The sequence below is a fragment of the Vitis vinifera genome, chromosome 9 (assembly GCF_030704535.1).
Source record: "Vitis vinifera cultivar Pinot Noir 40024 chromosome 9, ASM3070453v1".
Taxonomy (NCBI): domain Eukaryota; kingdom Viridiplantae; phylum Streptophyta; class Magnoliopsida; order Vitales; family Vitaceae; genus Vitis; species Vitis vinifera.
Window position 1 is genome coordinate 1,866,205 of NC_081813.1, and position 20,758 is coordinate 1,886,962.

General features: G+C 34.5%; 2 protein-coding genes across 2 annotated transcripts; one reads left to right on the forward strand and one right to left on the reverse strand.

Annotated features, from left to right (window-relative positions):
• The first annotated feature begins 3,937 nt into the window (after positions 1 to 3,937).
• Positions 3,938 to 8,205, forward strand: LOC100855049 (uncharacterized). The gene has a single exon (XM_059739443.1). It carries the CDS (start codon positions 6,463 to 6,465, stop codon positions 7,372 to 7,374), a length of 912 nt encoding a protein of 303 aa, XP_059595426.1. The 5' UTR covers positions 3,938 to 6,462; the 3' UTR covers positions 7,375 to 8,205.
• Positions 8,206 to 13,061: 4,856 nt separating this feature from the next.
• Positions 13,062 to 16,644, reverse strand: LOC100265139 (putative F-box protein At3g44060). The gene is made up of 3 exons (XM_059739444.1): positions 13,872 to 16,644; positions 13,596 to 13,769; positions 13,062 to 13,369 (listed from the first exon to the last, which is right to left on the reverse strand). The coding sequence occupies exons 1-3, from the start codon at positions 15,066 to 15,068 to the stop codon at positions 13,154 to 13,156; spliced, it is 1,587 nt and encodes a 528-aa protein (XP_059595427.1). The 5' UTR covers positions 15,069 to 16,644; the 3' UTR covers positions 13,062 to 13,153.
• Positions 16,645 to 20,758: the final 4,114 nt, after the last annotated feature.

Consider the following 20,758-nt stretch of genomic DNA (forward strand, 5'->3'; position numbering starts at 1 on the left):
ATACTTGATTTTTAGGATTGTTTTTATTTTTAAGTGTTTTTAATTAAAATGTTTTCAAATTAGAAAAATCACTTTTAAATATTTCTCCAAAAAAATAGCACAAATGAATTTTAAAATTTTCAATAATATTTTTAAAATTTTTCTAAACGTAAATGTGTTTTTTAATACTAAAAATATTTTCTAAAAACATGAAGTAATTTCTGAAAGATTAACACTTTTGCTTATAGAAATGATGCATCTGTGAACTTTTAGAATCAGGGGAAGCATTAATATCTTTAAAAGTGAAACTCTACCAGAGTACTGTTAGGGGTTGGAAATCACTTTTGTTTTTTATTTTCAGCCATAATTGATGAGATCATTATATGGATAATTGCTTTGCTAATTATTAAAGATAGTTTATTATACATGTATAAATAATTGTTGCTTTGACCCAAGGTAAATGATTTCCAACCCACTTCTTGCTTTGACCCTCAACTCCTGATCTCTTTCATGTTTATGGTGATAAAGCACTTTTCATATGTTTTTGCTTTCACCAACTCTTGATTTCTCATGTGGTCTCTGTGGGAACAAGCCAGTTGTTGATAAAGCACTTTTCATATGTTTTTGCTTTCACCAACTCTTGATTTCTCATGTGGTCTCTGTGGGAACAAGCCACTTTTCATATGTTGGCCCAAAAAATCAGGGTCTACAACTATGGTGCACATTAGGAGATGGACGGTTCAGATATAATGGAATTAGTTGAGAATGAATAAGTATTTAGAGGTTTTGTGGATCTTAAGTCTTAAGACCTGCATGGGGTTTGTGATGGTAAGCTGTCCGAGAAAGAGCTGGAACCTGCAGGCATCAGTGAGAATAGAAGCAATGTCATGGATGATGATCAGGGACTAAGTTTTGTTGATGAGTCTGTTCTCTTTGACGAACTCAGTATGGGTAATGAAGAGGAGATGAGGCAAATTGAGATCAAGTCAGCAGTCAAATATCCAGAGTGATTTTAGTACCCCAGAAACGGATCATGATAAAGGAGTAAAGTTTGATTCTGCCAATCTAGAAATAGAGAGAGATTGTATTTTCCCAACGGTTGAAGATGAGACAAAAACCGAAAACGATTGTATTGCCCCAACAACGGATGATGGGATCCCAATCAAGTCAGAAAACACAAAGACAGAGAGCGTCTCTTTAGCTGATTTTTTTTTTCATTGCAGAGCAAATAAAGGAACATATATTGAGTCTCAGGTGATCGATTGGGCAGAATCTTTCAAAGTAGCAGGACACAAAATAACAAATTCCACCAGTGAAAATTCATGCCAGTTGTGCATGGCGGATAACCTTTTGTTTGCTCCTGAACCAATTTATTACTCCTTGGGTGGAACCCATATCAAGCATGGTGTGCTTCATTATTGTCCCCAAGCTGAAAATGGTGCAAAGTATTGTTGTTGTACTTCATGCTATAAGATGTCTTGGGGTGGGAATATCACATTCTGTGGGTTTGCAATCTCCGAGGCAGAACTGGACAAGAAATTGAAGGATCGTGGGTCCAATGTGGTAAACGTGAAAGTTGGCAATACCAGAAATGCGCTCATTCGCAGAAGCAACTAATATTTGCTGCCTTGACATGGCGGATGCCAATTCAAAATCTGGGGAATATATTACTTATCCTACGTGCTCGTTTGCACGGCCGCATGGCTGTTTGTAATTTAGCATGCGAGGGCTTAAGTCGGGCAAATACTACACCTGATCAAGCCCAAAGGAAGCTCTACATTGGAGGCTTGGCTCCAGATGTCATAATTGAGGCTGTAAAGAAGGCCATTGATGATCCACAGAAGTTCCTTGTGGGGCGGAGTATCATCGTGAAGCTAGCTGATTCACACAAGGGCAAGATGATATAAACACAGCTATGGACAGCAGTGGCTCCATGGCTTTACCTTTGGCAGCTGGATATCCACAACAGCCCAGAAAACCACCTGCTAATGCCGCCTCCTGGTCTTGTACATAATGCACTTGTGCTAGGTCACCCTTCCACCCAATTGCACCCCGGGGCCCACGTCCTGCATGGCCATGTGTGGCCACCTTGCTCACATGCTCCCCTGAACACTCTCTCCATAGCCAAACTTCAAGCTGGTTATTTGTTTCCAAAGATAGACAGAAGAAGGTCGGCAAACAAGCTCTTCAGGATGCATTAAAATCCAATCTGGAAGCTTCAGTGATCCTAACGTTAGATATGTCATGCAAAGCGATGTTTGACCAAGTTGACTCCTCATTTCAAACACGAATGGTTGAGTATTCAATTACAGTTCAACAGCGATTTGAATCCAGTCATTCTCCTGTTTCTTCTCCCGTTCAGTTGCTCTGGTCTCTGCTCAGGGATCTACTAACGGAACCAGCTCTTGGCAGACCCTCAACTGAAATGCACCTTTGGTCATAGCACATAAGATTCAAAAGAGGCAATGGAATATTTACCTTCAACCTCACATGGGAGAATATTCAAACCTTGACCCCGGCAATATCAAACTCATGTTCAAACTTCGTTGTTCCGAAATCCATCAGCCAGAAATGCTGGGAAATTGGGGTCATTGTCAGACTTTTTGGGCATTGCAGAAGAAGCTAATTCTCTTTCCGTGTCTTGATCAGCATTGGGCATGCAGTCTTCCATGTGAAGGTGGGATTAAGCGTCACAGATGTAGTCCGTGATGCTTTGAGCAAAGCTGGTTATGATAACGGAACCTCACCCGAGGTCAAATATGGAGATGTTCCATTCTCCTTGGGACCCACCTCGTCAGAACATCAAAATATCCTATGACTAAAAAAAAAAAAAAAAAAAGACTTTAAATTTATGACTAAAAAGTTAAGTATTTCTTGGAAATTAGAAAATGATGATTTTTTTTCTTTAATTTTAGAAATTTAATAAGAGAATTTTTTTTATAATCCAATTATGCCATAATATATAGAAGAGAGAGTGTATAGAAACAAATTTAGTATTAAAAGGATACCAAAAAAATAGTAAAAAAATAAGAAATAAAAAAATCACGTGAAAGTGATATAAAACTATTTTTAATAATAAGTTTACCAAAAAGTTACTTTATTATTAAACTATTTATTCTATATATATATATATATATTTACTAAGATTATTAATTTCATAGCAAAAGAAATAAATAAGTTACATTTTTAGAGTCTTAAAAATTTTCAAAATACTATCAACCTTAATTTCTATTTTTTTTAGCTTTACCTTAAAAATAAAATTAAAGGAAAATTCATATTTCATTTCTATTTTTTTAATCTTTTAAATGAATCTTTTTAAAAGAATATCTAAAACTTATGATCCATTTGATCATGTTTTTTGAAATTTGTTTTTAAAAGCAGTTTTTTATTCTTTAACTTAAAAAACGGTTTTTAAAAATAAGTTTTAAAAAATATGATTAAACATGTTCATGTTTTCCTTTTATTTTTAAAAACAGATGAAAACAATTCTTACTGAACAAATGTTTTTAGAGAATAACAATCAAACAAAGTTAAAAGAAATTAAAAATAATTTTTTTTAAAAAAAATAGAAAATTGTTTTTAAATCACACAATAAAACAAACTCTTATATTTTGATTAAAATATACAAAAACAGCTATTATAAAATATTTATTTTTAAAAATATTTAGATAAAAATTAGTTTGATAATATTTTTGAAAATAATCCTTAAAAATAATTTTAAAAATTATTCTTAAATATTTTCAACAACAAAATTTTATTTAAGAACTTGAATATAAAAGATAGTGTAGACCCCCGTTTTGGGGCTCGGTTTCTCACTTTTATGCAGCTTGTGTTGCCAAGTGTCGCGACCTAGGAGACCACATGGCATCTCTTAGTTGGCTACTATGGAATCAGATAATGCTTTTTGAGGAGCTATCAAGAGGCGACACCTGTAGGAAGAGATGCAGGGGGCGTTCAGAGTCTGTTAAGAGGGGGATTTCTGGAGCTGGGGGAGGAGCTTCAGGGGGATTTTCTGGAGCTGGGGGAGGAAGCAAGCTAGAGAGAAGGGGATTCACGGGAGCTAGAGTGGGGAGTTTTTGAGAGAGATTTTGGGGTGGAGCATTGGATATAGAGAGAGCAGCGAGTGACAGCCCAGGACTTGGGTTGAGGAAGAGATTTTCAGGTATGGCCATTTGTGGTTTTTTCCGTATATTCTCTCATCTTTCATATTTCTCCTGTCTGATTCTCTATGATTTCATCTCTGTTTGTTGGGTTGCATTGTTTTGATGATTATTGGTTTAATATTTGAGGGGTTTGAGGCCTTTTATGCTCTGTTCTAGTAAACATTTTCCACCTGAATCCACTAATTGTTGGACCCATGGATAAAGTAATGAAATGGGTTTAACACGTTCGTTAAGGGCTTCATGATTCTTTTTCCCGTTGCTATCTTCTTGCCTCCTTGTCTTTCCTCCTGAAGATACCTTCAAGGTTTTGAGATTGGAAGAAGCCGGCTGTAGCTAAATCCGATATTATGGTAAGATGGTTGGTGGTCCCAGTCTCCTGCATTGATTCATTCTAGAGGTTGACTCTACCCCTGATGATCTTGAGATGTTGTGACGCCTATATGTTCTGAAATGAAGCTTTAAAGGTAGCCAATATGGTGGAGGATAGATTACGTTTTGGTGATGAGTTTCAGCCATGAAGTTCCATAAAGGCTCAGTCGGTTCAGAGACACCATTTGGAATTTATTGGTAGCCTAGTCGTGTGTATAAGAAGTATTCAGTGGGTCTTCTCCTTAAATGACTTCGTTACCGAGCATTCAGTCACCATAAGTTACATCCAAAGTTGCTACCAATGACCAAAGAGAGGCCTCTGAATGATTTCTGAACCTGTCCGGGCAGTCTTCGACTATGCTAATGTCAAATGAGTTCGCGATACTGTCAGATCATGTTTTGAAGGTCCACGTTGTTCTGTCAGTAGGCCGAGCACCTGAAATATGCGTCATAATCTCTAGAATTTTGAGTTAATTCTAGAGTCATGTGGAGTAAGGCATATCAGAATATGCATAATGGCAATCCTCCCTCTTCTTACCTAGCCAACATACCCATATCCTCATGCCCACTAAACCGATCACCACCTCACACTCCTCTTATCCTCCATACCATAGGTGTATCACCATCAACCTGACCCATATTGCTCATCAAGCTCTCCCCATTTTCCACGCGGCATTGGCCATTGTTTAACATGACGTTATTGCCTATTGAGAGACTTCCAATAAACCTTTAAGTGCTCTGGACGAGGGCACTAATCTGGACCCAAACATCATCTTTGCTGAATGCTCCTCGTGTTTCAATGGGTCTCTAAAGTCTGAGTGAAGAGGGAGTATGAAGAGTTCAAGATTCGGATAAATGCATTGGTTTCTATGGCCCAGAAGTTTCTTGAGGAAAGTTGCATGGGATAGCTGATTCAGCCGAGGTAATGGAATAAAAATCTGGAAAGAATTCCCTGAAGACTCATTTTGAAGTTGTGATTGCTAGATTCCCCATTACCTCATTCTTTCATTTCTGTTTGGTTCGTCGGAAGTGGAATCCATTGCTCATTGGTGCAGGGATGTGGTGGTGCTGGCTGAAATTCAATTTGTCTATGTCATTGACTGTCTTGGTTTCGACGCATCTGATGAGTTAGCAGGAGTGCAGTATGTTGGCAACCCACACTTTTGGGTAAATGAAGGTAGATCATACCAGGAAGAGGGACAGAAGAATACAGAAGGTTATATCCGGGGCAAGGCTGGAACAAAGTTGGTTTGTGCTGTCTTGTCACTGCCAGTTTCTTCAAAGTTTTTAAGTCCTAGTGGAGAACAAGTGAATAATTTTGTTACCAGAACTGTCCCTGACTACCTTGAACAGGGAATACTTCAGAGGCAAGGAGTCAACACTGGGATTTAAGTTATTATTTTGTCAAGGTTAGAGGGTATATATTATTGAGAAAAATATAGATTAATGGAAGGTTTAGTTCCACTTCCAGGCTAAAAGCAGAATCATCATACAGCTGCTCGCAAAATTGTCTCAAATATATCTCTGAAAGATCTGTGGCTGCTTGTGCGTGAAGGGTCCTTGGCTGATATGGATTTGGCACTGGTGCAACTGAAGAAGAATGGAGGAAAGTTATGCATGATCATGGAAATTTCTTGTGTCTTCGATCAGATATACAAAGAGCATCTCAATGGCATGCGCCCCGGTGGTGATAAAATTTACCATGTCTTTGATAACCAATTTCCTGCTGTTCTGAAAAGGTTGCAATTTGATGAAGCAACCATTCTTTCTGATACAATTCAATTGCTCTAGGACTTGACAGCTCAAGTTGAGAAACTGAAAGCTGAGAATGCATCACTGAATGAAGAATCCCGTGAATTAACTCAGGAGAAGAATGATCTCAGATAAGAGAAGGACACGCCTTATAGCAATAAATATGATATGCCATTCAGCTTGATCCACGTTCCAGCTGATGAGCCTGGTGTTGGTAGTCTTGCATCAAGACAGACAATCTCTTCGCCCAATTCTGCCAGTGCTGGTTCTCAAGGATTCTTTGACTCGTGAACCAGGAATTAAGGTTCATCATGCCAATATCCAAGCGTCAAAAGTTGTGGCCTATGGTGCTGCTGTGCAGGCTGCAATCTTGAGCGGTGAGGGCAATGAAAAGGTCCAAGACCTACTGTTGTTGGATGTCACCCCTCTCTCCCTTGGTTCGGAGACTGCTGGTGCTGTCATGACTGTCTTGATTCCAAGGAATACAATATGTGCAGCTTGCTATGAGAATGCTAGAAGCATAGTTGCATTCATCAACAAGTTTGAAAATGATAAGGGATTCGATAAATCCAATAACTCCACTGTCTTTCCTGCAAATTCCTCCAAGGGATTTTCAAATGCTTTGAAATGGGTGCAGGAAATGAAAGAGATAGAAGAGGAACTTAACGAGAAATTGAGCTTTCTTGGAGGATTTGCTGCTGCTTTCGGAGACCAAATTCACACTCATATTGAAGTCAAGCCAGGCCACAATGGACCTTCTCTATTTGCACATAGAACATTATTGGCAACAAGGTCAGAGATCTTCAAGAACATGCTGGACTCAGATGGATGCAAAGCTGCACCAACTAACACCATAACGCTCCCGGAATTGAACCATGAAGAGCTTGATTTTCTCCCTGAGTTCCTCTACAGTGGAGCCATGACTGCAGGGCAAGCTTATGAAGCAATGAACAATGCTGGGCACCTGGATTCTGACATGATTGTTATCCTTAACGACCACAGGCGGGTTTCATTACTCACTGCTACTCTAGATGGGCCCATACCACCTGTAGGAGCTTTGAGCAGTGCTCTTAATAGGTTACAATCAAACAGACCTCTTAGAGAATTATGAGAGGTTACCAAGGGCGTTACCAAACAGATTGGCGGACCGATGCATGAATTGGCTGCAAAAGTTGATGAATATGCTCTTGGGATGGTCAGTGGTTCTGGATCAACACTTTTTGAAGAGCTTGGACTCTACTATATAGGTCCTGTTGATGGCCATAACATAGATGACCTCGTTGCCATTCTCAAGGAGGTTAAGAGTACCAAGACAACAGGTCCAGTTTTGATCCATGCTGTCATAGAGAAAGGCCGCGGATATCCATATGCTGAGAAAGCTGCAGATCACCAACTTCAAAGTAGGCAGGTCCACGTGCATGGCCATCTTTGGGCCATAGTGCCATTTCCCATTTCACCATCTCTAATTTTGAAAAATATTCTTTTAAATCCCTTTCTTCAAATAATTTTCTAGTTCTTAGTTTGTTTTAAAATAATTTCAAACTCATCCATTTTTCATCCTTAGTTTTTTTCTTAGATTCCACAAATCCATTTTTCCAATAAAATTTTGCTGCCACTCTTCTTCTTGGCAAGCCATTTTCACATCTCTTTTGATTTTTTAAAATGTTTTAAAATAAGCAATAATCAAATTTTGTAATTACTAATGATAGAATTTACGGATTTGGTTCATGCAAAATAAACGGGCTTTGGTGGGGGCCCAACATCTGAGATTTAAGAATAAATTCGATTGGATTATGATATTTGGTGATTCCATGCTATGATTTAGTAACATTTGAGCTACATTTTGTATTCATTATTGTACATTAACCCCCTCTCTTGATAGCGCATATCGGTTCGACACCCAAGTACGTATTTACTCGCCTCATGGTCACTCCTTATGCTTGTTCGGATTCTCATACGTGCATGATCATTTAGAGTATTCGTTGGTTCATTCATCAATTGCCGCGTCAGCTTCATTTTATTAGTAAAGACCCGATTTTAGAGACTTAGAGGGGTGCTACGGTCTTTACCGTACCTTCCCGATAAGTAACCTGACCCCCGAACCCGATCCGGTTTTTCACAAACCGCCTTTTCCAAAATAAGGGGTCACACTTAGGGTTTTTCTTTCTTATTTTGTTTACCCTTTAAAAATAAAATAAAAATAAGTGGCGACTCCAAGTCATTTTTCTTAATCAATAGAAATCATTTTTCAAATAAAAATCGAGCTCGCCATCGAGTGGAAAACGCATGAGCCGAAATGCGGGGTCCACAGATAGGTTATTATGCAGTTACATATAATAATGCAAAATAACTTTTTAATTTTCAAATTAAAATATTATATGCCAGTGTTGAATTTGAGAATTGGATTTATTTATTTTTCTATAGCTTTTATATGTAGATATATAGGCAGTTGTTTGAGATCCATTGGTCAAAATTCAATGTAAAAACAAACTCATGTGTAATGACATGTTACTTAGATGAAGATTGAGGATGAGATAAATAATTTCCAAACCACTTGTTGCCTTGACCGTTGATTCTTGATTGTCTCATGTGGATTGTATGGAAATAAATTAATTGTTAACTTGCTTTTGCTTTAACAGTCAATTCTTGATCTCACATATGGTCTTTGTATGGGAATAAACCAATGGTTCATGTGTTTTTTCTTTCCTTAAATATAAATAATATATATGAAAATTAAAACTTCTGTAAATATGGATACACCCAATACACCAAAACTCATTACATGAATAAACAATTTTAAAAAAAATTTAAAAAAATTGTTTTTAAAAATAAATTTCAAAGTATATAAATGCATAATTTTCGTAACAAAAAAAAAAAAAAAAAAAAAGAGTTGCTAGTCTTCCCAAAATCACTTCTAGACTTATAGATTTTGAATTTTTTTCTTCCGTACAAATACAGAATTTGTTTGGCAATGTTCTCTAAACTACCGGTCCAATTCACCTTTTTAAACCGTTTACTTATTGAACGAGTTGTCCACTCCTCCTCCGTTGACCAATGGGCTCTTGTGACCTTCCTGGTCCAGTTCGTCCTATTAAACCATTTACCTATCGAACAAGTTGTCAATTCCTCCTCCGCTGACCGGTGGCCTCCTAATAGGGTTTTCGGTCCGATTCGTCCTTTTAAACCATTTTACCTATCGAACGAGTAGCCCACTTCGCACCATTCTCTCTTTTGAGAAAGGTAGCCCAATTCTGGGCATAACTATGTAATAGCAAGCCTAGCACCACAAGACCCAATAGCTAGTTGCCTGCTTTGAGGCGAATCCCTTGTGTTTCCGACGTAGGATCATAATGACCGATTAAAAGTAAAATGAGATTTAAAACAGCAACAGGTCATAACCTCAAGGTAAGATGGTCACACCACTCTACTATACTTCCATTGGTGTTAAGATTGATAAAAAATGAATTATATATATTATTTCAACATATATATATATATATACACTTCCATTTTCAATATATCTTCATATTTAATATAAAAGATGAAGAAATAAATATTATTATTATTTAATTATATATATTTTTAATTTGTAAAAATTATTTTAAATTTTAATAAAATATAAATTATATATTTATGATTTTATCGGTCTGACCTTTGAATCCATATCTTTTCCAATTCAATAATTGTTTCAATTTTTTAAACATTGTAAATAACTATAATATTTTAAATTTTTAAATAAAATTTAATTTATTTAAAAATGGACATTATATAATAGCATTAACAATAAAAACACAAATCTCATATGGTAAAATTGTAAAATTATTAAAAGGTGGGTGATAATTATTAATACTAATACAAAAAAATAAATAATACAGTTGGAGCTAAATTATTTTAGTAAATTATAAAAATAAGTGGCAATCCCAAGTCATTTTTAATCAAAAAAATTATTTTAGTAAATTACTAATTTTGATTTGATGTTTTTAAAGAGGAAAGAGTAACCATAAATATGCTAAAAAAGGAAGTGGATTTTAAAACACATTTGTACTGGATTATTAAAATTATTATTAGTTTTTCAAAAAGAATGATAACATGTTAAAATATTAATAAGGAATCATCATGTTTTAAATTTTCAAGTAAATTTCAATTTTGTGGACCCCGTACTTTGGCTCATGCGTTTCCCACTCGATGGCGAGTTCGATTTTTGTTTTAAAAATGATTTTTATTGATTAAAAATGACTTAGGGTTGCCACTTATTTTTGTTTTATTTTTAAAAGGGTAAACAAAATAAGAAAGAAAACCCTAAACGTGACTCATTGTTTTGAAAAAGATGGTCTGTGAAAAACCGGATCGGGTTCCGGGGTCAGGTTACTTATCGGGAAAGTACGGTATGAACCGTAGCACCCCTCTAAGTCCCTAAAATTGGGTCCCTACTGATAAAATTCTGATTGATCATTTGAAAGCTGAAGGGTATGTGCTAAATTCTGGTTTCTCATGGAGGGATTGATTGAATTCTGCTGATGGGAGAAGGCATTATGGGGGTTAGCATATGACTTAATATTTGGAACCAAACATAACTTAAAAGAACTGTTTAAGTTTTAGCACACTAGTTTTTGGTTTAAAGACCAGGCAGTTATACCATTGTTCAATGTACTTAGAATACTTTAGTGAAGAGACAGTGTAATTTAGAGTACGTTTGGGAATGATTCTAGAATGATAAAAATTAGCATCTAAATTTGCATTTCTAACACTTGAATGATAAAAAATTTCAAATATTAGAAATATTAAAAGTACATCCTAGAAATGGCTCTTAGATGATTTAACCATCTAAATTACACTATCTCTTCATAATCATGTGTTCCAAAATGAAGGACCAATAGCTAAACCATTTAAACAACCAAGTTTGCACGGATAATCTCATAGCATTTGTGCATGCTCTACCTAATACTCATAAATTTTCTTCACATTTGAAGCACACACTTGCAAAGACAAGCATACAAATATCAAATAGTTAAAGAACTAATCAATTGCTAAAACCTAACAAGATCTATTGTTGTCCTTGTGGGTGATGCTTCATTCAGGCTTCCATCCTAAGTATTCTAAGTCCATTGAACTATGGTATAACTAAGGATGAAAATTTAATATCTTCAATATATCATGTATCGGGGGTGTCGATATAAATTTCGGATAGAAATTTTGATGGCCAGATTTTTCAGTTTTTATTGTCATTTGTTGGATGGAATCTGCTACAACCACTGGAACAAGTTGTTCTTTGATAAAAGTTATACACCAAAATGTATACCTAAGAACACTAAAGATTTATTTTATTAAATAAATTAATTTTAATTATTTTATTTTTACATTTGATTTAATTTATTATAAAAAAAATTAATAAAAGCATAATTATCTATCTTTTTTATATAATTTATATATTTATCAAATATAAATATTAAAAAAATTATACATATTTTATTATTTATTTGATATAATTGAATACTTTTAAATTAAAATGGATTCTAATTTTAATATTAAATATATTTTAAAATTAAATATGTTATCACATTATTATTGTAAAAATAATATTGTGTAACTAAATAATAAATATATACTTATAAAAGTTATATTTTTAAAAAAAAGTAATTTTAAAATTTGTGGATATGATGTTAAATTCCTAAGTAGCCCATGATCGACATCCTAGAAAAAGTGGGAATGTATGGAAATGTTTTTAATTAAAATATTTATTTAAAAAATAACTTATTTTTCTAGAGAATAGTATAAATGATTTTTTATTAGCATTTCAATAAAATTTTCTAAATTTTTCCAAAAACATTGTTTTTCATACTAAAAATATTTTTAAATAATAAAATATGTTTTCAAAGTTCAAGTTTGTTTTGAAGTGATTTTAAGAAGATTAAAGATTTGTTTGAAAATTGTTTTTCAAAATAAAAAAAACTAGAAAACACGTTTGATAATCACTACTTTGTCCTTCATCCATGACAACATTTGCCCTCATATTTCAACCATAAACATAGCATCCCTTTCACTCAATATATAAGGGCAAAAATGGTCCGAAAACTGGAACATGAAAATAAAAACAAAAACAGCATTTGCATTCTTCAATAAATCATTAAAACAATATTACTCGAGAAAAAAATTGCATCATCTCCTTCAATGCTACCTCAAAATAAAAATATCCAAACACTTCATTTAAATACATTGAATGTTGAAATTATAATCTTGACTTAAAGTCAAATTATAAGAATTTTAGAAATTTGATAAATATTATGAATTGTTATTTATTTAGATTTTTTTTGTGTTTTAGAATTGAAATCCTAGTACAATTATGATTAGTCATAATAGGAATTGAAATCCTAGTATGATTAGTTTATTATAAATAGATTTATTATTATGTTGAAAAGTAGGACATAAAAGAGATGTCAAATCAGATCTAGAGGAAATGTGCATAATCACAAAAAAGTAACAATCATAAGGGAGACTGTTGAAATTATAATCCACCAAAATTCAAATGAGAAGAATTTTAGAAATTAGATAAATATTAAAAATTGTTAATTATTTAGATTTTAGATGTTAATTAGGACTCCTAATCTAATAAGAATTGGAGTCCTAATACATAGGCGACATGCTCTAAAACTTGAAATAAGGTGAATTTTTTTTTAAATATAGGTGTAATTATTATTGGTTTTCGAAATATATATATATATATATATATATATATATATATATATATATATATATATAGTATAACTAATTAATTATGTATTCAATTCAATGAGAAGCGAGTGCATTAATATAACATGCATTAATATAATCCTAATGAAGAAAATACAAAATCTTATATTAAAAAGTAAACGAGAGTAAAGAAGTCCAATAATCTAAAGTAGTTGAGATCGCCATTTTAATCTAAACCTAACTTTGCAATTCGTAGATTTTTTAGATAACTCTCGCATCGCAAAAATTTGGTCAATTTCCAATCTGCTTTCATCACCATCAATTTGAACATCTTCCAAATAATGCCGCCAGCATTTGGTGGGACAAGATGTACAACACTTGGGGTTCTCCTCTTTGTTACTAAACTTGTTATATAGGACCTGCATTGTAATCACATTTTATAACCATAATTAGACTAAGAGTCCTATTTGGGTTTCTTGCTAAGAAATCTTAAGCTGTTTCATAATCCCAATAAGAGTTTTTATGCTTGTTTGACCAATTTTGTTCAAAGGACCCATGTCTTAGAAAAGAGTTTAAGATAAAAGTCATTAACTTTAAGTTAATTCAAATAAAGCCAGAATTAATTAAAGGAAGAAAATTTATTACCTTTAAGAACTTGGCACTGGTCTCAATTGATAAAGTTTGAGGGTGACACATCCAAAGCATGCGATCTATGATGTACTGGAATCTACTGCAGTAATATACTATTAAATGTAAATGCTTGATATCATAAACAGGGGGAGATGGAATTGGCCTCAGCTTTCTGGGAATAATGAGCTCCTTCAATAAAACAGTAAGCAATGATTCAGAGAAAAAGCTTTTTGTAATTAAAATAAATGAATAAATAAATAAATAAAAGGATGAGATGAAGGGAAATTTTACCTCTTTGGATTTTATGAGTAAATTTATAACTTGGCAATTCTTCGATTTTTCAAAAAATTCCTTCAATTGAAGGATGAAAAAATGGCTATAATCATTACAATTCCTGAAGTGAATCTCGGCTTCCCGCAGAGATGAAGTATTCATAGATGATATCATAGAGGTTAAAGGCATTCTATAGCCCAAATACGTAAATGATTGGAGATTTGGGGCATCAATCTTGAGTTTCGCCTCCCTCTGCCATTCAGATAGTCTTAGTTCTAATCTCTTGAGCTGATGATGCGAAATCTCAATCCTTTGCAATCGAGTGGAGTCTATCTCCAATCGCTCAAGATTCGGAACTCCAGAGACAAGATTTTGGAGCAAATCATTTGTTATATGTCGATCATGGAGTATTAATTCTCTCAGAAATTCACCGGGCGTCCAGACCACGTCACACAGCAAGCTTCTCTGATGATCATACATAAAATATTGAAGGCTTGGTGCATCGATTTCTATCCTTCTCAAATTATAACAGCAAGTTACTACAAGCCTATGTAGATTAGCAAGCCCCGAAACATGAAGCTTTTTCAATTTACCGCAAGATACAATATCCAAATCCTCGATCAACGGGCAACTTGATATCAGTTGCCGAATTGCTTGTTCATCACACAGGATTTTTCTTAAACACAACTTTCTTAGCGCCGGAAGATCTACATCACCACAGATTTCCAATCTACATTGCTCTAAACTGAGAACTGTAATTGTTGTGGTAGAAAAAATTTTAGCCGGCAAGCCGTAAGGCTCTGGTATTGACCTAGGTAGCAAATATAGATCTAGCTCCTTCACCTTCCTCTCAAGTGCCGCGTCGATCCACGAGTCTATCAGCGATTCTGATTCAATGTCATTGAGATGCAGACGGAGCTGAAGTCTTGCAAGACTTACGTCTTTCTGACGGAGTCTTAGGGAGGAATCGATGGCATTGATGAATGAGGAGACATCAAAGTTTTTGCGACGTGAATGGAAGAAATCCGGAGACTGAAACATTAAAACGGAGAGAGAGGAAAAAGGAGATAGCTTTCGCCATGCCTTTGAGAGCAAACTGGTTCGAGCAATTTCCTTAGTAGGAAGTAAACTCAAGATTCTTATCAATATGTCATCAGGCAGGTACGATATTCGATCTTGTTCCTCCACCATTACTGAAACTGAAACTATTCTCATGCAAGATTGCGTGTATTTAATAATAATATATAGAAATCAACATTCCTAATTCCATTAGGTGTTTTGAGGAAATCAAAAATAAGAAGGAAGTCGTTGTATTCCTACTATACCTTAATTCTCTCCTACCTTCCAAAAACGGTATGATTTTAATTTTTTTTTTTAATAATAATATATAGAAATCAATATTCCTAATTCCCCCGGAAATTTTGAGGAAAATAATAAAAAATAAAAGGCATTTTTTTCACATTGGATAGAATTTTGTTTTTGAAAATAATTCAGAATCATTTTAATTTATTTTTAAAAAAAATCTTTTTTGAGAACATTATCAAACAAAATTAGAATTTGTACAAAAGGAAAAAAAAATCTATATCCATATAAAGTATTAATATTACAATTTTATAATTTTTAATAGTATATTTGATCAAGGAAAGAAAAAACACTAAGAAAAATAATTTTTTTATTTTTTATTTTAATATGAAAAATAGTAAAGAGAATCAAATGTAGTTAAAAAATTTTATATTTTTAAATAGACAGTTAAAATTATTATTGATATTCAATAAGAGATGGGACACCAAAATGTGTGAAGCGTCATCTCTTCTAAGATACAATAACATCGAACACAAAGAGGAATACGAACCCTTAATATCATCTCTACAATCAGAATTTAGAGTCAAAGGAGACAATTTCAAATTCAAAAAAGGAGTATGGAGGGCCAACACTTCAACTACAATATTGGGCTATCTCCAAGATCATAACACATCACAATTTTTATCAGAATACTCACAATATCACAAGCTAAATGCAGAGATGGGCCACCCTTAAGGTGCTAAAAGAATATGTTATAGCAGAAACCTAACCAAGTTGCTTTTTAACATATAACCCCTTTGACACACACAGCTCCTAATCTGTTAAACAAAAATATCAGTTCAAAGATGAAAACTTCTGAGTGAAATGCACCCACTAAATTACTATAAAACATTGTCTGGTGCCTTTTTAATGTAGTAGCATTCTTAATACGATAGGCGAGAGCGGTTGCCAAAACTATTTGGTTACTTGTACAGTGTTTCAAGTGAAAATGTCTGATCAGCTACCTACTAATATCTTGAAATATATATACCTTACAGACTCATCAATTCTTTAAATGAGACCTGACCAGTAGATGACAGTTGCAAATTTAAAACAGGCTCTGCATCCTAGGCTATATCATACATGGCAACTCTCAAGTAAGATACCAAAAAACGAAAAAAAAAAAAAGGCTCTGAAATCTATCACAAAATTGGATCTGGGAGATGGTGATAACCTGTGGTGTGCAACCTTTCTATAGTGTGTGAAAATGTGAAAATTCTAGAAGATGAGGAGCAAGTTTTCAGCAAATCCCATGGAGCTCCAAAGTTTTGACCTATGGTAATAATCCGACTAGGATTTTTTCCATTTCCAGCAATACTTGTTTACAAGCCCGGTGAAATAACTTAATTATTAATCAGCTTCCCTTTATGCCTTTACTCGTATTCATTTTGGCAGCTTTACTGAATTTTACCTCAATCAATTTACCTGATTTTCTTTCTTTACCTTTTGATAAGAAGGCCTTATACACAGAAAGGTGTCAGCTTGCCATCTGCAAAAAATTCCAACAAAATAAAGAAGAAACAATCAATCAGTATAAAAATCTTCAAGAAATTAGCAATTTCAAAAATTATAATACTAAATAAGCAACAAATAAAATTTCAGAAACGCATAGTAAGGGGTTATAGCAACAGAAAAATCAAAGCTTACAGTAACCAACTCAGCAGAAGCAGCATGCACCCCCACCGCTTCCACTCCCACAGCCTCTAATATACCCTAGCACTTATTATAATTAACCAGGTCAGCTATCTATACCTAATGCTTCTCTCTGGTAAGCTATCAACCACTTCCATATGCCAGCTTACCAACTTTAAGCACAGCTACAGAGTCCATCTGATGTTCTTGATTTCAATGAAATGTCTCCAGAAAGCTAGTCATTATCTTGGAAAAATCCACCGAGTTAAAGTTACAAATAGAAGGAAGAAATTTCTCACTTGTAACTTGGAATTTGACTTCTCTTAACACTATTGATGCAGTTTGCTTTTTCTTCCCTTTTCGTATATTTTCCTGAAGGAACGCTCATCCTAAGCATAACACCATCACTTCAACTTTGATAGCCTTGAGGAGACCAATGCATTCAGTCCCTCCTTACCCTTTCTATGTAAGAATTCTTTCCAAAACCAACGTAATATAAATGGAGAATATATATATACACACACATATACAGTGTAGTCTGCCTGTAAACTGACCATTCTTGTCCAAAGGGAATAGGCCAACCTTGTTTAGCCACCATTCTGACAGGAATTTGAATAAATCTAAAAATTTTCAAGATGGCTTTCACTATCCAATCCATTCAAGTGGATAGACTCTTATCCACATCAAAGATTTGACTGTTGAAACTTAAAACGGAGTATGTCATTTAAAGATCTTCATTACACTCCAACGTTACATTCTACACAACAAAAATACTCATACAACAATTCTTAAACACATTTCATATTTCCAAAAGTTCTTCCACTTCTCACTTTCCAGGTGGCTCCAGTCCTCAGCTAGAACCATCTGTAAATTGTAGTACCACAGCAAACAGCTTATGTGGCAAACAATGGTTTTCCAGAAAATTTCCAACTTATATCATTATACATTTAGCCCACTAATCTCATAATAATTAAGGGCTCTAAAACGCAGGACCATAAACCATCTAAATAACACCACCTCCTCATAATCCTATGTTTCCAAAATGGAGGACCAATAGATAAACCAGCTAAACAACCAAGTCCGAATTGAGAACCTCAAAGCATCTATGCATGCTCTACCTAATCCTCGTAAATTTTCTTTACATTGAAGCACACACTTCACAAAGACAAGCATACTAATCTCAATTAGTTAAAGAACCAATCAATTGCCCAAACCTAACAAGATCTATTGCTATCCTTGTGGGTGATGCTCCGTCCTAAAGTATTCTAGGTGCATTGAACAATGGTATAATTACCTGGTCTCAAGGGAAAACTAAAAACAATAGTGTGCTAAAACTAATCAGTTCTTTTAAAGAAGAAAATTGGGATTTGTCAGCATCACCCACTGAATTATTGAGGTATCTTTCCTGATATTTCTATGAAACTGATTCCCCAATAAGCAAGGCTAAGGCAATAGAGAACAAATTAGCATGGATGCAAGCAAAAGATGACAGTTATACTAATTCATGAAGGAAATTATTCACTTCTAGCAATGCAATTGAATGCTACACCTTGAAACCTAGCTTAAAAACAACTTCTCAGGTGAAAAAGAACACTAACTCTAGACAGCAACAATGAATGAACACCTACTACTAAGATGAATGTGAGCGGTTAAATATATTTCTGGATAACTAAATCACAAAACACATTTAAGGATATTACTGAGCAAGAATAAGCATATCAATTACAAAGTCTAGCTTAAAAAAAACATAGAATTTTATACCTATGAAACCCATAGAACAGAGACAGAATACTTGCCTAAGAAGTTCAGATCAGTAGTTGGCTCAGGTCACATGGCACGCCCACCTTCCTTTCTTCAGATATTTTAAGCTCATTTCAATGCATGTAGCAACTTTTTTATCATCAGGCTGGCCAGAATATCTTGACCACTGAATGATTTATAAGGAACCAAAAATCAAATGTAGAATCAGAAATCGGTGCTGAAGCATGGACAGAGGAATGGAGGCATTCTGCATAACCATATAAGGGATAGGTGAAATCTTAATTTTATAAAGGAGGACACGCCAAACACTTCAACTAATGCTTCCACCAAGTATAGGAAGTTTTTGACCTTCCACACGCATTTTGAAGGCATATAAACTATATCACAGGGACATTCACAAGAAGCTGTCCAAACATCAAGTCATATGCTAACCCCATTATGCCTCCTCCTATAAGCTTAATCCAATCAATCCCTCCATGAGAAAAAGAGATCAAACTTCGCACTCCAGCTCAGCAAACTTGCTTAAAACAATGATACAGCTTCAATTTCCATTTTCCAATAAACTAACTTAAACCATATCCAACATCAAAACATGTTTTGACCTGTATCACATAAAAGTAAGGTCACATCTCAACTAATCTGAAACACATATTCTAAACTAGTTTACAATCCAGACCCGTGAAAGATCGATTGTAAAATTAGACCTAACAGAGAGTGCTGCAAAGCACAATTACATCACTACTTTGTCCTTCATCCAAGACAATCTCCAATCAAAAACAGCATTGGCACTCTTGCAATCAACCAGCATGATGATAATACTTCAACCATAAACATAGCCCCCCTTTCACTCAAGATATAAGAACCAAAAATGGTCCGAAAACTGGATCATGAAAATAAAAACAAAAACAGCATCTGCACTCTTGCAATTAATCATTACAACAATGCTACTTCAAATAGCCCGGAAAAAAATTGCATCATCTCCTTCAATGCTACCTCAAAATAAGAGATACTGCAAACACTTTGTTATAAATGCTTCCAACAGCTGATTTTTCATTGAGTCTCTAAAAGATATTTGGCATACCTAATTTCAAGAGCCTCTAAAGTCCTTCCAACACAGCCACAAGCTCAAGAAGCTACAACATTGCAACAGATCGAAACCAAGGAAAATAAACTATAGAAAAATACACAAAAGACAACTCCTCACGGATACTTTGCCCATAAAAGAAGTCTCACTAATATACATCCAAAATATGAGGTCTTTAGCTACTGACCTAAAAGGGTAACATGAACAAGTTAAAACCTTAGCATAATCACCTGTGAGAAGTATTTATTATCACAGTTTTCTATTCCTAGGTAAGCTGCATGTCATGCAATTCTTACACTAATAGCTTGAACTGCGCATATTGAGAAAGCAATTATTGACAAGTGCCGAAGGGTCTTCAACCTTCCCATAGGAGGAAGTATTTCAAGTTATCTGAACCCACAGCCCAAGTGTTTCCTCATCATTTTTATGGAATGAATAACCAAGGGAACTCCAAAATCTCCTAATGAACACAAAAAATATTAGTGTCATGCTCGTCTCACAAAACATCACATGCATTAATAAGCTCTCCAACAATATTTCTTTTGATAAGTAAGAAGCTCTCCAAGAATATCCAAAGAGCAACACCCTCAAAAACAAATTTCCAGAGGAAGCACTCACCAAATCACTGAATACCAATTACACATTACAAATGTGATCTCCAGCAACAGCATATCTTAATTTGCATAATATTTACTAGACAAAAAGCCCTTGAAGCCTGGCTCTAGTGGTTAAGGGTTGGGAGTGGGAGGGTTTGTAGGAGGTTCTAGGTTCAAGTCCCAATGGGGACAAAAATATACCTGGTAAGCATTTTGGACTGCAAATTTGATCCCCTGATAATCCAATCATACACATAAACTTCCAGCCTCCACACAACTTAGTCAAGATCCATTTCCACAACCATAGCAAGAAAAGCTCTACTTTTGAAGGCCAATAAGTTATCATAACCTCAGCATCAATAGCAATTAACTTCTGACAAGGTAAAAAGAATAACATATAACCAAGCAATATTACCCAAAAAAATAAATCAACAAGAAGCTATGGTAACAACACCTACAAAAGATATAGCCAATGAGAAGTAGAACCAGAA

Bases quoted from the DNA above. Each gene is read 5' to 3' on its own strand.
- LOC100855049 (XM_059739443.1), top strand. From the start codon at position 6,463: ATGAGCCTGGTGTTGGTAGTCTTGCATCAAGACAGACAATCTCTTCGC.
- LOC100265139 (XM_059739444.1), bottom strand. From the start codon at position 15,068: ATGAGAATAGTTTCAGTTTCAGTAATGGTGGAGGAACAAGATCGAATA. The intron at 13,770-13,871 runs GTAAAATTTCCC...GTTTTATTGAAG, and splicing joins TACTCATAAAATCCAAAGAG to GAGCTCATTATTCCCAGAAA. The intron at 13,370-13,595 runs GTAATAAATTTT...ATTACAATGCAG, and splicing joins CCAGTGCCAAGTTCTTAAAG to GTCCTATATAACAAGTTTAG.